This window comes from Danio rerio, chromosome 23 (genome assembly GCF_049306965.1).
Source record: "Danio rerio strain Tuebingen ecotype United States chromosome 23, GRCz12tu, whole genome shotgun sequence".
Classification (NCBI taxonomy): Eukaryota; Metazoa; Chordata; class Actinopteri; order Cypriniformes; family Danionidae; genus Danio; species Danio rerio.
Genome location: NC_133198.1, coordinates 39,679,671 through 39,697,500, shown reverse-complemented (window position 1 = coordinate 39,697,500; position 17,830 = coordinate 39,679,671). Strand labels below are relative to the sequence as shown.

The window sequence follows — 17,830 nt, the reverse complement described above, 5'->3', positions numbered from 1 at the left end:
AGATAGATAGATAGATAGATAGATAGATAGATAGAACAATTGCATGTGATAAACTAAAAACAAACTGTATTAATCTCCAGCTAATTCAAATAAATAGACACAAAGCACCAGTCTAAATGACTTTCATTATTTCACTTCTAAAGACCTCTGAAAGTCATCCATCTTGGATAAGTGCTCAGTAATACAGAGTTTTCTGCATGACAACCATTATTCTGAAAAATCTAAAGGAGTGACTGACCAATCGTGACTAAGTATCCTGGAGAGCCGAGTCGGGTAATGAAGTGACATAAATACTAGCATTATGAACGAACGCGTTGACACCACTATTTCCATTTTCCATTGACTCCGAGGATGTGTTTCCAGTCCACTAAACCGGGTCTGGCATTCATCACCTCACATAGGCTGAAAAGTGGGTTACAGAACATTTGGCACAATCTAAAGCCCCCTTATAATCATGACTCAGGACGACTGCAGGAGTTAAATGCACTGTACTGTAGGCATATATGGAGAGTAATACCTGCAAGACAGGATGATGCATGCATCTTATTTTTGGTATAAGCCACACTGACAAGACGCTGACAAATGGAAGCAGCGAGGTTTAGAAAGGATCACGGGCGTTGGAAGCAAATCGCACTCGCAGACAGAGATGAAGAGGAAAACCTTGTAATCTGGTGAATTTGGAAACTGAGAGACCCCATCGGTTTGGCACGCGTCTTGGAACATTTTTCAGCCAGAACATGTGGAAACAGAACAGGGCCGTGCTGTGGCGCGGATGGGGAACGTCAGACAGCAGGTGATTTTTGTATTCATTGCCAAGGCTAATCAACTCTAATAAGAAAACATCAGCCAGTCGACAGGACTGCTCCAAACCTTTTCTGGGTTACAAAAGCTGTCTGTCTGTCTGTCTGTCTGTCTGTCTGTCTGTCTGTCTGTCTGTCTGTCTGTCTGTCTGTCTATCTATCTATCTATCTATCTATCTATCTATCTATCTATTTCTCTGTCTGTCTGTCTGTCTGTCTGTCCGTTTGTTCATCTGTCCGCCCACCCGCCCAAATATTTATTGTTCATCTGTCTATCTATCCATCTATCTTTCTATCATTATCCATTGTTTTTAACCAACTATCTATCCTTCTATTTATATCATTCCATCCATCCATTCTGGTTGGTCTATCTATCTATCTATCTATCTATCTATCTATCTATCTATCTATCTATCTATCTATCTATCTATCTATCTATCTATCTATCTATCTATCTATCATCTATCTATCTATCTATCTATCTATCTATCTATCTATCTATCGCTGTTCGTCCATCCATCCATTCATCCATCCATCCATTTAGCCTGGTTTCCATCCATCCATCCATCCATCCATCCATCCATCCATCCATCCATCCATCCATCCATCCATCCATCCATCCATCCATCCATCCATCCATCCATCCATCCATCCATCCATCCATCCATCCATCCATCCATCCATCTATCTATCTATCTATCTATCTATCTATCTATCTATCTATCTATCTATCATTTAATCTATCATCTAAACATTTTAAGGTGGTTTCAGGTACCAAAACAAGACAATACAAAAAACACATTGAGTATATATTCAGTTGAATAGATTACACTCTAAAAAAATCTTGCCAAGCATTTTAAGACAAGAATCATTTCATGGCATATTATGCCATGGCAGAAGGCAAAACTTTTAATAAAGTGGATGGTTCTCATCTCCTAAAATGCACATTCTATATGACTCTCACCTCATACACGTGCGCAATACTGTTAAGATTTGTGTCCAAGATCTTTTGAGCTAGATGAACATTTTTTGTTTTTACTTGTCACCCTCAGATGACCATACCAACATATAACTGCAAAAGTTCTTCTGAAAATATTTTTTGTTTATAAATGTGTGAAAACATTTCGTTATAATTCCATATATTAGCATTTAGAGTAATTATTTATTTGTTTGTTTGTTTGTTTATTTGTTTGTACTTTAGAATATGACAGTTGGTCAGAATTTGTTGTCAGAAATGTTTTCATTTACTGTCTTATCATTCAGACCTTTATTATTTTTTTAATTGTATTTTAATAAGTACTTTAATAGGTATTTTCATTTTCTCATTAATATATCTGTTTCGTTAATTCATCTTTTTAATCTTCACGGACTTTGTTTGAAACATATAAAGTGATTATTTTTTTCCTCTCCAAAATGTGTCTATAGGTCCTTAAACTCGTCTGTAATGTAAAATTGATAAAAACCTCCAGTGACTACTTATGCACATTTCTGAAAGTCTAACTTAAAAAACACTGCTGATCTCTGCGAAGTTTCTCATTGGTTGTGCGCCTGTCAATCAAACTCTGTGACGCCGTTCATTGGTGCGCTCAATTCATTCCTCCACTGACGCCATCCAGGAAGAGCCGCTCAGTTGTGCGAAGTTTGTCAGGTAGCTTAGCTAATGGAGTCGATAGCTAGAAGTAAACACAAGTGGCCTTAGAATGTTTTACCGTCTTATCCATTGATGTACATAAGGTACGTACATGGCGGCATCATATTTAGATACGTTACAATATAGCGACTGCCGATGTTAAGCTGTTCTGTGCTGTATGTCTTTTATTTCGAGGAGGCCTCAATGAGGCTAATAATTTGTTAGCCAAGCAAGGTGATTAGCAGTGATTGAAACTAACCTGCTGTTATGCTCTATTGCATCTGTTACCTGATATTTTATAGTTTCTGTATTGAATTAGATGCAACATTTTACTTAAGCATGCTTACAGTTGATTATTTAATAGTATGTGGATGTAAGAGAAGTTGTCATAGTCATAGTTTATAGTTGACAGCACCATGGATGTGGTTAGTATACTATTTACATACTTTGTGTCATGTAGTTTTCCTGTCATGTTTTTGCCTCTGTAACGTTATCTTGACTCTAACTTGTGAATGAGAAACAGTTATATCTAATTTTATGGTGTATGCTGTTGTAAGTGCTTTGACAATCTATAATTTCTACCTTCACATCCTGGATGACTGAACGACAGGTGACGCGTTTATTGTTTATCGAGCTCTTGCATCACAATGAGACCCTTTAAGAATCAAAATTAAGTGCTTACTGTAACAAGACTCTCTTATGAACTTGAACTCTAACCTCTTTTTAGTCGTGGGAGTCTATTAGTGCACTTAGTACATTAACACTGGCGTTTAACTGCATGCTAATATAAAATAACAGGTTTGATGATGGGAATGCTTATTTTTGTACAAATAAAAACAAAAAAATACTATTTTAAAGTACAATTACAACGTATGAAAGAGAAATAAAGATGGGGGTACTCAATATTGTACTACAAATTTAAAAACCATTGAATGTCTTAAATCTTTCACTTTCAAAACATTGAAACTCCTTGATGTTCGAGATTTTATTTTGTTGCAAATCTGCTGAAATGCTGTAAAAGCATATTAAGAAAATTGTTGTAATACATGTTAATTTCTTAAGTAAGGGGCTCATTGGTTTATTAAATTAATATTAGCTGTGTTCACACTATCATTTGGTTCTAAAGGCTCGTTTTGACAAAAATGAAAGTGAGTTTAGTCCTGGTATGCTTAAGAATGACTTAAAAAAGTGGGCTATTTAATGTCATATGTTTTTTAACAAAAACTATGGAACATTAAAAAAGCAATACTGTTTGCTGGACGAAATGTGTCCATTTCATGTTCATACTGCGTGTGTAATGGTGTATATATCAGTTATGCTTTAAATTAGCTGAGAACTCTTGGAAAGCTTGCAAATGTGTAAAGCGCTTGTGAATTCCGGCTTAACTTTGTTTCTTGTTAAGATGAATTTCCAGTCACTTAATCAAAATGTAATGGGCAACTATCCACATAGTTTTGTGCACATCTTGAAAATGGTTGATGGAAACTTCAAAAATGTTTGCGCATTAACTTAGTATGATAAACTATTTTTTATTAAAAAAAAATGTGCATAAACTACAATGGAGACACGTTTAGCGACAAACTCTACTTCAGTATGCGCATTAAAAGTCATGTGATTTCATGTGATGATAAAAATGTGTGTGAATGGTCAAATCAGCAGGCTGAGCACATTGTAAAACATCTGGAAATGTTGTTTTGGTCATTCTAAAACGCCTTAACCGTTTCAGTATTTGTGTTATTATATTTTTAATTATCTCCAGAACTTTCAAGAATGTCTGTGCTCTGCGTCTCATGCCTTTAAACACCACCACGCGTTCATTGCATGTCAGCATTTGTCCTCTGAGGTGCAAGTAATTTATTAAATAAGAAAAAGATTCATGAAGCCTTTATTTGCATGTCTTTTATGCGATACTCCAGTTTTGGGCATACATTTAGTTTGCATCTTTGGATGGAAACATACTATAGCTACAACTGTCCAGCATCGTCATTCTGTCCTTTTTAGGGTTTCATGTCCTGTTTTTAGATTGTTTAGTTTTGTTTTTTGGTCTATGTTGTGCTCATATTACATTTAAACCTAGGCATGGGCCGGTATAAGATTCTGACGGTATGATAACTTTGGATAAAAATATCACGGTATTATGCTCACTGCTCTAAATTATGTTGTTTTTAAATGTCTGGTTAAAAAACTATTTTTTTTTTCCTGTTTGAAACAATATATTCTATTGCTTTGAAAGATTTATGATATTTTGGAACAGTAAACATAGTAAACGTCAGGCTAAATAATTCAAATGAATCATAGACTTCTGCTGTCTTCATTAGTTTCAAAAACACAGATTTCTTTACAATTTAAAACAGCATCTTTGGATATTTTTTTCTATTGGAGATACTGTTCGAAGAAAACCTTGACTTTTTCAAACCGCGGTATTTTTACCTTGAAAACGGTTATTGTCCTATGCCTAGTTGAACCACACCAGACTTCATTTGGAAGTGGTTCAAGAACTAACTTTTTTTAGTGAATTTGGTCCGTTTTCTTAAACACATCAAGGTTCAGATGACAGTTTTCACATTTTCTCAAATAAACCACACTAAATTGCACTAGAGTTCATTTGAATCAAACCAGATCTTCCAAGTGTGTGAACACATCCTAAAATGTACAGCCACAGACAGTGGTTTAGTTGCTGAGAATCTGCAGTTTAATCTGAAAGGTATTTTTTTTTCAATAAATAATGCAGCCAAATGTTTTATATTTTATATTTATATTCAATTTAATTAAAGATTTTATATTTAAAACTATCTTGTAGTTCCAAAAAAAGCTCCTAGGGCTTTGTAAACCCCATTTGGGAATTCTTGCTAAAAAGGGGTAAGAAAATGGATTTGTGTTTGCTTTTTTGTTTTCACATAATTTCCTATTATATTTTTCTTCTAAAAAAAAGTCTTATTTCTTTTTGTTTGGCTGAAATAAACAAATTATAATAGAAAACATTCCAAGGACAATATTATCAGCTCCCTTAAGAAATTAATATTTTTTTGATTGCCTACAGAACAAGCCATTCTTGTCCAGCGACTTGAATTTTAACCTAACTTAGTTGAGCCTTTAAATTGCACTGTAATCATAATACTAGCATCTTGCAAAATAATTAGTTAAATATTATGTAATTTCAACGTTCAAGATTCAAAGTGTTTGTCATTTGCACAGAACAGAACAGGTTCCCTGTATAATGAAATTCTTACATTGCTGTCCACACTGAATGCCAATAAAGTTTAATGTGTATTAAAAATATTAAATGCTTATTTAACAAAATAGGCATGTGAAAAAATAAACATTAATATAAACTATGAAATAAATAATGTATATAGAAGGTTTTATACACATAAATGTGTAAATGTATAAATTACTACACAAAATCCATGAAGAATGAATCAATACTGTGCAAAACATTTTCACTACACAAAACATTGCAAATAGACCAAATAATGTAATGCTTAGAAATTAGTTATTACAATTATTATGTTTAAAAAATGTGTTGAAATGTAAAAATAAAATATGTTTTTCCAGCTCTTTTATTTTATTTGAATAGCTGGAAATATAATAAAAAAATAATATGTAATAATAGTTTATTTTCCTTTAACTGTATCTCAGCTCCTCGATTCAAAACCCTAAAAACCAACAGCATCTGTTTTCTGCTCCACAGTCCTCTAAGATGGATGACGTCAATTTACACTACAGATTCCTGAACTGGCGGCGCAGGATCAGAGAAATCAGGGAAGTTCGTGCCGTACGATATCAAGAGCGATACAAACGAATGTTGAAGAACGGAGACACGCTAAGGTAGGCTTTGCCCAGCGACTGACCCTTACTCTGTTCTTTTTCCATTGTGTTTGGAAATTAGTTTCTGGCTTGGAATTCATGTGTTGACCCCCCTCGTTTGTATGGAAAAATTCTGGACTGCTTTTCATTTATCTTTATTTATTTGTACATTTTTGAATTGCACAACCGCCCCAGCTCCATCAAATATCAGTGGACTAGGCTAGTGCAAAGCAATGTGAGTGTGCGTGTATTTGAACTAAGAAACGTAATCAGCCTCGACTCAGTTGACCTCGCTGATTGAAGCAATTATAATTTCAGAGAAAGTCCGCAGCTACTTGTTTTTATTTGGTTCTCAAAAAAGATGAAAAGCAAACTCGATCCATTGGAAAAATAAATAGGCCTTGCACATATGATGTTGTAACTCCTTTTTTTTTTTTTTTTTTTTAAAGATGGATGTAACTGACATGGATGTACAAAAGTTTTTTGAAGAACGACAAGGGGGTATAATCTGAGAGAAGAACTAAATTTTAGGAGGTTGAAAACAAGAATAACTTTAAAAAGTTTGTGTATGTCTGTCTGTGGTGTAAAACTATGGAACAGTCTAGATCAGACTCTAAAACAACGTCAGGATATTATTCAATTTAAAAAACTATATATATATATATATATATATATATATATATATATATATATATATATATATATATAGTTTTATATATACTTCATTATCGTTTTATCATTTTATATAGTGATATTTATCGATATCGAAATATCGCCTAGCCATATATATATTTATATATAGGGCTAGGCGATATAGAAGATAATTCGATATTTATCACGATATAAAATTTTTCAATAAAACGATAATGACAGTTCGATAATTGCTTGATAATATTTACACACTATGTGTAACGTTGCGCAAGCATTTTGCAGTCTGCCCTTCCGGATACCGCACGCCTTACAAGTTTAGCCATACAGTGTTAGTTGTACTTAAGAGAGTAAGAAAAAAAGGGTTAAAAAGGTCAGAGCCACAGACAAGAAACGTCACTAGACCTTAGTCATGTGCTTTGTAGTTTTTTGCTATCCGACACAAAATAGCAACGTGCACTGCAAACTGCTCAGATGACTTGTGTCATCAAAAGCAGGCAACACCACAAGCCTGTTTCACCATTTAAAACAAGACCACCCTTATGAAGATGCTAAGAATTTACAGACCTAAAGAAGTGCTGGTAAACCAGGGCAACTACCCAGCAGAGTCTCATGTCATCATTTTTGAAAGCCGTGCCTTACGAGAAAACCCCCCTGAAAAGACAGACGAAAGATATGACAGACAACACAATCTCAAACACATCCCAATGAACACTTGAAGCTTGCTCTACAGGCCGTCTCTACAGTCAAGTTTGGGGAAGGAAAAATTTTGGTTTGGGGTTACATTCAGTATGGGGGAGTGGGAGAGATCTGCAGAGTGGATGGCAACATCAACAGCCCGAGGTCTCAAGACATTTGTGCTGCCCATTACATTACAAACCACAGGAGAGGGCAAATTCTTCAGCAGAGTAGCGCTCCTTTTCATACTTCAGCCTCCACATCAAAGTTCCTGAAAGCATAGGAAAGCATGCTCTTGGCATTAAAGATAAATCCAAAAAGTCTTGATGAACTCTGGGAGTCCTGCAAGAACAATTTCTCTGCCATTCCAGATGATTTTATTAATAAGTTACTTGAGTCAGTGCAGAGATGTATGGATGCAGTCCTCCAAGCTCAGGGGAGTCAAACACAATATTAACTCTTTTTCCACTGCACCATGACTGTATATTCTATACTGTACATTATTTCCTGTTAAGTGACAAGACTCTTGTCTAAGGAAAATCAAACTTTACTGTCCTAATTAAATAATTAATATTGAGGCATGATCATATTTTATTTTGGTAAAATAAGCGTAATCTAGAGGCGTTTGCCTTTCATATAAGCCACTTCTGATACCAAATCATCAACTAGAAGTCAACTTATTATTTGTTGTTACTAAAACTTGGATAGGCATCAGGACTTTTGTCAGGTAGTGTACAAGAGGCATCATTGTAGAAAAAAATGCTCAGCTTTTATTTATATTTGAACAAAATATTTCTGTAAGTGTGTGTGTGTGTGTGTGTATGTGCGCATCTACTAAAGTTTACATAAGTGATTTTTATGTTCATTTAAACATGTTAAGTGCAAGTGATGTGTGTAATATTTTAACTTTAATTTGAAAGAAACTTTGAACTTGCAAGAAAATGTCAATATACGGCAATAATAATCTTCCATCATTATTCAGTGGAACACATGCTGTATATTTATGTCAATATGAAACCTCATCATTTGGATTGTAGCAGCACTATGCTCCTTAAATAGTATTTTTATATGTCATCAAATGATTTTTGTCCTAAATAAGCCTGAAGAATATTTTTGTGTATTGTTACACTGCATGACAAACGGTTTCATTGAAAGCTCAGTGACAGTGGGATCTCTCGAAAATAGTTCTGGTTTGAATCCTTTGGAAAATTTGCTCCATTTTGGTTTTATAAATGACTTAGCTCTCACTTGCATCAATGTGAAGCATGTAGAAACACAACTGAGGCTAAATTCTGCAGCTCGTCCACACATCACTGGACATTTGAATCATGTGCCTATAGCAACAGTGTTCTGGTTATTAGAGATTAAGCTTTTTATTACTTCCCGTCTATAGTTACCAAGGGAACTCTGATGAAGTTGGCTGCTACGTGGCTCCACGCCCCTTATCAAAGGGAAACTGTTACTTTGAGGTAAGCAGCACACCTATGTTGTCGGGTTGCTAAAAACATTCAAATAATTTCAACACCCATTCTAATGCCTTTGTTAAGAAACCTCAGTGTTAATAACTTCATGTAACTTTAATACTCAGAGATTTTAAGCTGTTTATATTTCAATTGTTAACTACTTAAAGGGATAGTTCACCCAAAAATGAAAATGTACTCACTATTTACTTTCCCTCACGTGCTTCTAAACCTTTATGATTTCTTTAGATTTGTGTTGAACACTGAAGAATATATTTTGAAGAAAGCTGAAACCTGTAACCATTGATTTTCACAGTATTTGTTTTTCCTTCTATGGAAGATAATGGTTACAGGTTTCTTCAAAATATCTTCTTTGGAAGAGAAAGAAAGAAAGAAAGAAAAGACTCACGTTTTTAGGTGAACTTTCCCTTTAATGTAATGTTTAAGTTCAGTATAGTTTTGTTGATTTCTTATTTGCTGCTTCTAAAGTGTCTTGTGCTTATGTTTTTGATTTACTAAATGTTTGTTTTGCATCTTGTCTTCAATTAAATGCTATTTTCACAGCATTTTCAGCTAATCTTTTTTGTTAGTAGAGCATTCAAATTTTAGTAATGAATATTTCAAATGGTTCTATATTTATTCTATAGTTGCTCTCTGTCATTAATCTGATAGAATTTGAGATATAAATGATTCTTGAGTTATTAGCATAGGGCCGTGTCATGATTTTATTTAGAAGTCAGTGTGTTTTAAAATGTCTTCAATTTCAAAAACTACATTTTAAGGCTTGTCTGTTAGACTCAGCCTGGACAAAAGAAATGCAATATGCCTTTTTGCAATATAATATTGTATTTTTTTGTCATTATTATTTTTATTATTATTATTATTTATTTGTTGTTTATTAAATTACAATTTAATTCTATTTACTATTATTTTTATTTTATTTTATTTTTCATGTGGGGGCCTGAACTCAAATTACATGTATGACAGATACTATCTTTCTACTCAATGTAATTTTCTGACATGTTTTTTGCACTAAAAATGTTCAATAAAAATATATTTGAAGAAAAAAAAAGCTACATTTTAGGCCTTAAAAAGTGTTGAATTCACTGAACTTTTGTCATGTAGGTCCTAAATAATTGTGAACAGGTCTTCATTTTCCTATATCGATCTAAAGCTACCCAATTGGGCCAACAATCATCCAATCACCAACAACCCATCTCAATAGAACATTAAACAAATCTCTATTTATAACTTTATTGATGAGTTGTAACTTTAATATGGTTTAATTTTCGTCCTTACAGTAATATTTGTTTAAAAGTTCTCTCTATATTTACGGTCCATATATGGTGAGGACACTGACCTGGACAGACTGTTGTGCATACATTTAGTTTATTATAGTTTTAAAGATAAGTTCTGTTAAAAAATGTGTATGCATACAATTAGGGTTTGCTTGTTTTGACAATTTACTTAAAATATGTGCCCTTGAAATAACTAATTATAATATATAAAGAAATCTCGTATAAACCTGAAATTTCCTTTACATTTACATTTAGTCATTTAGCAGACGCTTTTATCCAAAGCGACTTACAAATGAGGACAAGGAAGCAATTTACACAACTATAAGAGCAACAATGAATAAGTGCTATAGGCAAGTTTCAGGTCTGTAAAGTCTAAGAAGGAAAGTATTAGTAAATTTATTTATTTTTATTTTTTTTAGAGTACAGTTAGTGGTATATCCAGAGAGGCAATTGCAGATTAGGAAGTGAAGTGAAGACTAAATAGTTGAGTTTTTAGTCGTTTCTTGAAAAAAGCGAGTGACTCTGCTGTTCTGATGCAGTTAGGGAGTTCATTCCACCAACTGGGCAGATTGAGCGCGAGCGTTCGGGAAAGTGATTTCTTCCCTCTTTGTGATGGAACCACGAGGCGACGTTCATTCACAGAACGTAAGTTTCTGGAGGGCACATAGATCTGCAGAAGTGAGAGCAGATAAGAAGGGACGCAGCCAGAAATCGCTTTGTAAGCAAACATCAGAGCTTTGAATTTGATGAGTAATGGTCTTAAAAAAGTCTTAAGTTGTAACTTTGTGAAACCTGCAAAAACCGTGAAAGTGTCACCAACAAATTTCAGATGCTGCTGGTAATGTTTCCTGTGCCTCTTCATGTCAAAATAGACAGCGACCTTTGAGTTGGTGCACTCAAATATCATCGCTACCTCTCTAGCAACTTTGGCATAAAATAAAGTTTTGGAAAGGAAGCTCCCAGGTGATTTAGTGCCGGAAAACTCGCAGGGATTGGGCTATAAATTAGCCTTTGGGAGAGGGCAAGCGTTCTTTAATTTATGAAGCTCTGCCGAAGCTGCCTGGATGTGTATCTGAGGCAGGAGACAGCTCTGATGGGTTTTCTGCTGCTGGCAGATTGAGCTGGTGTGATGAACTTCCTCTCCGGGGGACTGGAGCAGGAAAGTAACACCCTGTACGCTACCATGATGATTCCTAGCACAGCTAGTGTTTGTTTTTGTTGTGCCATTTATTTTGAAGAAAAAAAAGATCCTATTTAGTCATGTCAAAGAGAATGGCAATGTCTGTTATGGCGAGTTGCTTTCAATGTGTTTTGGAAATGCACAGGAGAGCACAATGCAAATCTCCACAGAAAAAGCAGTCAGTTTGGTAGTTATACCTTTCGAAAAACATCTTCCAAACAACTAGGAAACCAAACTGTTAAACATATTCTTGTGGAATGCCATATTTTTAATGTTATCAGACAACAATTTTTATTTGGAGAGACTTTAAATATTTTATAAATGTGAATACTGCTAAAATTGCACAGTTTTGATCAAAAGTAAACCCTAAATGTTTTAGATTTTTTATCTTGTATATTATCATTATTATTATTTATGTATTTTACCTTGTGTATTATTTTTGCTATTGATGATTTTTAATTGTTGGAATATTTTTATAACTATAGATTAGTGGAATTTATAAAATATGGTAAACTTGGTCTGTTTTTTTTTTTTTTTTGCCATCACATAGCCAAAAAGCTGAAATGCAATAAACTCAATTCTCCCCCCCCACCCCCACCCCCCCCCTCTCTCCCTTCCTCCCTCTCTCTCTCTCCCAACAACTAGAATAAAATGGACTTATTTTATGCTTTTTCAGTTCTCAAGAAGCTTAAAATAAATATGTAATAATAGTCTGTCTCCAGTGCTAAAGTGGAACTAGAGATTTTTTTTTTCTCCTCATCTCACCACCCATTCAGCACTTAGTTGGTAATATATAGTTTCAGCAGATTTTCCAATGTGATCGTTCACAGTAGTTAAATCGCAGGATATGCAATGTTGATTTTAAAGTATAATTTATCATTTGCATGTGATTTTGATGCCTGTGATTGTAATTAATGACCTTAAAAGCATTTAGTCAAAAGAAATTGTACAATTTATGACTTTACCAACAGTTCATTTTATTGAATTATTTTAACTTTTTTCATTCAGTTACTGTAATTAAATACTGTTAAAATATAGTTTTTTTTTTATCAGATTTTTATCCGAACCCAGGAGGTTCATAAATTGTTTATTAGATTTTATGGAGATGCGTTCCAACTGCAGAATCCTCCCAATCGATCTAACATTATAAATTCTATCCAAATAGAGATATTGGGCTCTATTTTAACGATTTAGGTGCAAGGTCTAAGGAGCAGGGTGCAAAAGCATTAAGGGCATGTCTGAATCTACTTTTGATTTTTAAAAGATGGATAAATAAGCTCTGCGCCGCATAACATGTTCTAAACTGGGTTGTGCTTATTCTCCTAATGACTTCTGGGTGTGTTTTGAGGATTAACCAATCAGAGTCTCATCTCACATTCCCTTTAAGAGTCCGTTGCGTCACGCCATGGCACATTTACTATTTACATGGCGGACTTTGTAAGTGGAAAAACTGAACGCTTCACTAGCAAGAAAACGGTTAAACAGAGCATCTACACGCGAGAGGATAAATGAATGAGCCTCCTCCAATCAGCCTCTGTTTTCACTTTCTCTTTCTCTCTTCAGTGGATAAGGAAAAGGTAATGTACACGCCACTGAAGACATCCATTAGCCTACATAATTATTTTTGATTGTTAAGTGCAAAGATTTGTTTCAAAACTATCACTAAATTCAGTTTTAATATCCAGCAAACAAATAAATGAACAATAATAATGAAGAGTTCCTCAAAACAACAATGCACCAGCAATGCGCCTTAACACACCTCTTTTCCAGACCAGAACACCCATGAGTCCACAAAATGGCGCTAATGGATTTGCTATTTAAACAACATTGTGGAAAATTAAGATTGCATTGGTCTAAAAATAGCAACACATCAGGGCAAACACACCTTATTGTGCCAGGGTGTATGATAGGGCCCATTAAGTTATCTGGTGAAATTGTATTCATTTCGCAATTTATATTGCAAAATAAAAAAAATTCTCAGTGCTGGATTTTTCCAATATTGTGCAACCCTATTTAATAATACAGTAAAGGGTATTGTACAGTGCTGACATTTAATTACAATGTGAAATAACATTTATGCTTGAATAAGTCATTTGTTAGTATGATGGCTGATTTTTTAGCAGCCATTACTCCTGTCTTCAGTGCCATATGATCTTTTAGAAATGGCTCAACTCTCATTAAACATTTCTTAATATTTGTAGAAACTGCATTATAATGCAAGCTGCATCTATCGTAATTCTTCTTGTAATGTTACATTATGGTTATTTTCTGTTTTTTTTTTTTTTATTTATACAAATTTATACATTTACTTTGGTATGGGTTTTCTTTCAACATCTTGATGACCTACAAGCTTAAGAGAAACTATTTACTTATTTATTATTTACTTAAGTAAATTATTCGTTTAAATATTTGTTCTTTGCTTCAGGTTCATTATCATAGATAATCAGAAAATAAAGTTAACTCTAGAATAACTAACTGATAAGGAAAATATGTATTTTTGCAAATACCCCTCTCCTTTTCCCTTGACTATTCTGTAAAATAAGAGTTATTGTCTGGTTCTGTCCATCTTTGAAAGAATTACTGGAATGGTAACATTTAATCTAATTAAATAAACATTTGTAGCCTGTAAAAAAAGAGATTTCTCAAACCAAGCTGTATCGCAATCTTATTGACCAATAGCGTCACTGCATGCGAGAGCATGTGCACTGGGAATATCTGCAGCCTGTGGGAATGAATGTGAATCTACAGCAGTGAGCTATGAGCAATCAATAAAACCCTCACTCTTGCTTTATACGCTCTGCATCACCTGATGGTGACGCAGAATCTTTCAGATTGGCAAAGTCTGGGAACTTTGTTTTCTTCTTCTCCGTAAAGGTCAACTGCCAGTTGGGATATGCGTCAGCGTCGTCCTCATGTTTCCTCATTACGCGTTCACAGGGGTTTCATTTCAGGCCCTGTGGGTTGGGAAGCCAATGCTTCATCACAATTGGACTGTGTTGCTGCACCTCCACTGCCTGTTTCAACATTGAAGTGCCATACAGTGATTAACCCCTGCTCTGTTTTCTCAGGGTGCTCACGTGTGTGCGCGCAAATCAATTTTGTCCTTAGTCAAGTGGAAATATCTCTATTAGTGTAATTGATTATTTTGCCTGGAGCACCAGCGTGGAATTTTGAAGCCGCAGGGTTCATGGCACGGTTCTTTGTTGAAATTGCGGTGAAATAATTGAGTGCCCTTAAATTAATCATTGTGCATTGAGTTCACAGCAGGGAAGGCTTGGAACCAGCAGCAAGCGTTCATGTATATAGGATTTACTGTGACTTTTTAATGGTCGGAAATCAAATCCTCGAAAGAGATGACAACAAAGTCAAGTAAATTTGAACTTAAAGCTATGTGAAACAGTGGGGTCCTTTTCAAAGCATGTGTGTGCTTTTGGTAGAGGGTGCTGTGTTAAGTTTAGTTTGTGGAGCAATAATTGGATGCATTTGTCTGCTTGCTTAGGGCTGGCCAAGATTGCCTATTGTGGATGTCTCTACAAAAGTCTGAAAAACGAATTTGCCACGTGCATGAAGTCGCCGTTAAAACTACATATTCAGGGCTTTACATTAACACCCGCCAAATGCGGGTAGATTTCGGCGGTGATGGGTTAGACAGACACTCCCACTAGCCACTTTGGCTGGTTGAAAATAATTTTTCCAGATAATAATTTTTAAAAGCAGGGTACGACAATAAAGATGGTCCAATATGCATGCACAGGCGATCGAGAAGCAACACGACAGACAAAAATAATTGCGTTCGCAACTTCGCGCGAGCAAAGCAGGTGAATACCGAGATATGAGAGGATAATCACTCGCGCAAACAGCTGAGGTGATGCGCGCGACTGTTTATAACGCGTGTGCGCTCCCGTTTCCTTTTGTGAAGCAACTGTGGCTAGAAACACAACTGATGCGATCGATTCTCTTTTTCAAATAGACTGAACAAAAATGGAGGAACATGCACCTACAGTTTGCTGCTTTCAAGAGTTCCAAAGTTGACTTATTGTAAGCAGCGGCAGTTGCTTTCGGCTGAACCATTCTTTGAAAAGATAATTTATGGGTCTATCATTAACCATGCGTGTGTGATCATCCTTCCATTATCACACAGTATGTTTTTTACCTGCTTTCTTTTGCGTTAATATGGTTTAATTATCAGTTTTTTTTTACAATAACATTGCTAAGTTAACTAGTGATCTGGGACCTTTAGCCAGAACACATGACTGTGCATATGTTTTGTTAAATAAAAAGAATGTATTCAGCTATATTTTTCATGTTTTCACACATTTAAAATTTGTGGCTAAGTAATAATTAACTGTTTATTTATGGTGTGGTCAGAGATAAATTGGGTAAATCCTTCCATTTTGGGCTCTAAATATTATGAAAACTAATTATAATATATGAAACCCTGCCTGACCCATTTTCTTATGATTATTGAGCAAGCTCATACACAACACACAAAAGGTAAAATGAATGAGGAGACATGTAGAGATAGCAAAATCAAATAATTTTAGCATGTCAAAGTCATATTTATGGATATAAAATATATTTTCCCAACAATAAAATTGTGGCTAGTAAAAATGGCGAGTGGCTAGTAATGTTGGAAAACTACTAGCCACAGTGGCTGGTGGTCAAAAAAATTTATGTTAAGCCCTGTATATATTTATTCCTTCATTCATTTTCTTTTCGGCTTAGTCCCTTTTATTCATCAGAGGTCGCCACAGCAGAATGAACCACCAACTTATCCAGCATATGTTTTACACAGCGGATGCCCTTCCAGCTGAAACCCATCACTGGGAAACACCCAGACACTCTCATTCACACACATACACTATAGACACTTAGGCTTACTTAATTCACCTGTACCGCATGTCTTTGGACTTCCGGGGGTAACCGGAGCACCCAGAGGAAACCCACGCCAACACGGGAAGAACATGCAAACTCCACACAGAAATGCCAACTGACCAAGCCGAGGCTTGAACCAGTGACCTTTTTGCTGTGAGGCGAGAGCACTACCCACTGTGCCACCGTGCTGCTGAAACTATATATTTTAGAAATAATAAGAGTACAAACACATTTGTTCACCTTATATTTGTATTTAGCCATACAAGAAAAGAGAAATATATATAATAACAATTTAATAAACTTAAAACCCTCAGACCCTATGAGAAATGCATTGGTATTTGATTGTTTACATTGCTTCTGAGAAATATTTCTTCTTCTTATTGCTGGTCATTTTGGCCAGGACACTTGTGAAAGATAATTCATCTCAGAGTCTTTTTTCTGGTTAAATGAAGCTTAAATAATAATAATAAAAAAACTGATGATTATTCTAATAGAGAAATAACAATCAGCAAAGTTATTTTTTAAGTCTTAAAAAAATTTGATGCTTCATAGACAGTTTGGCTTAAACCTTTATGGTCCCTCATCTTCTGACTCTCAAGATGTCAAAAACTACTTAATTTATTTCCAATTTTTACTGAAATGTAAATAAAAAAACAAATGAGAGCAGCATTTCCTGCTTGCTTTCTGAGAGCTGTTTAGTGGATTCTTAAACACTCCTGATTGGCTATTGCATTTACAAGCTCAACAGAACTGTCTGTGCTACATCATGATCGTTGAGTCAATAGCTATGTTTCCATCCAAAAATGCGAATTAACTTTATGCGCAATACTGGATTATTGCATAAAAGACGTGCGAATAAAGCAGCGTTTCCATCAAACAAATCAAACCAATCAAAATCAGCACTTCCGGATTAACTGGCGGCATATATCAACAGTAAAAACGAAATTTGCTGCAATAAGAGAAGATGCGTGAATCTTTTATTCATTTAATAAATGACTTGCGCTTCAGAAGGCAATCTTGAAAGGCAGTGAACGCGCGGTGGCATTTGAAGGCGTGAGACATGGAGACACTCTTGATTCTGGAGGTCTTTAATAATATAATAACACTTAGGAATTTTAGAATGACCAAAACAACATTTTAGTTGTTTTACAGTGTGTTCAGCCTGCTAATTTGATCATTCACCCACAGTTTTATCATCACATGATCTCATAACAAAATCACATGACTTTTTTTATTCGCATACTGGAATTTTATTGGTAAAAGTGTTTCCATCATTGTTTATGTCCATCTTTTCTTATCGAAGAAAATGTTTATCTTTCTCAGTTATGTGCATGTGTTTTTAATGCACATTTTAAAAATCTATGCGCATCTTGGCGTTTCCATAAACCGTTTTTTATTTATTTATTTATTAATTAATTTTTTTATTATCGTATTTAATTAATTAATTTTTTTAT

The 17,830-nt window shown here is 34.8% G+C and overlaps 1 protein-coding gene across 1 annotated transcript in view; it reads left to right on the top strand.

Moving 5' to 3' along the window:
• Positions 1 to 2,455: 2,455 nt before the first annotated feature.
• The window catches only part of spryd3 (SPRY domain containing 3), an 87,194-nt gene continuing 71,819 nt past the window's right edge, over positions 2,456 to 17,830 (top strand). Inside the window, 3 exon segments of the mRNA NM_001105694.1 lie at positions 2,456 to 2,534; positions 6,122 to 6,258; positions 8,957 to 9,032. Coding sequence (NP_001099164.1) covers positions 6,131 to 6,258; positions 8,957 to 9,032 — 204 coding nt within the window. The 5' untranslated portion in view covers positions 2,456 to 2,534; positions 6,122 to 6,130.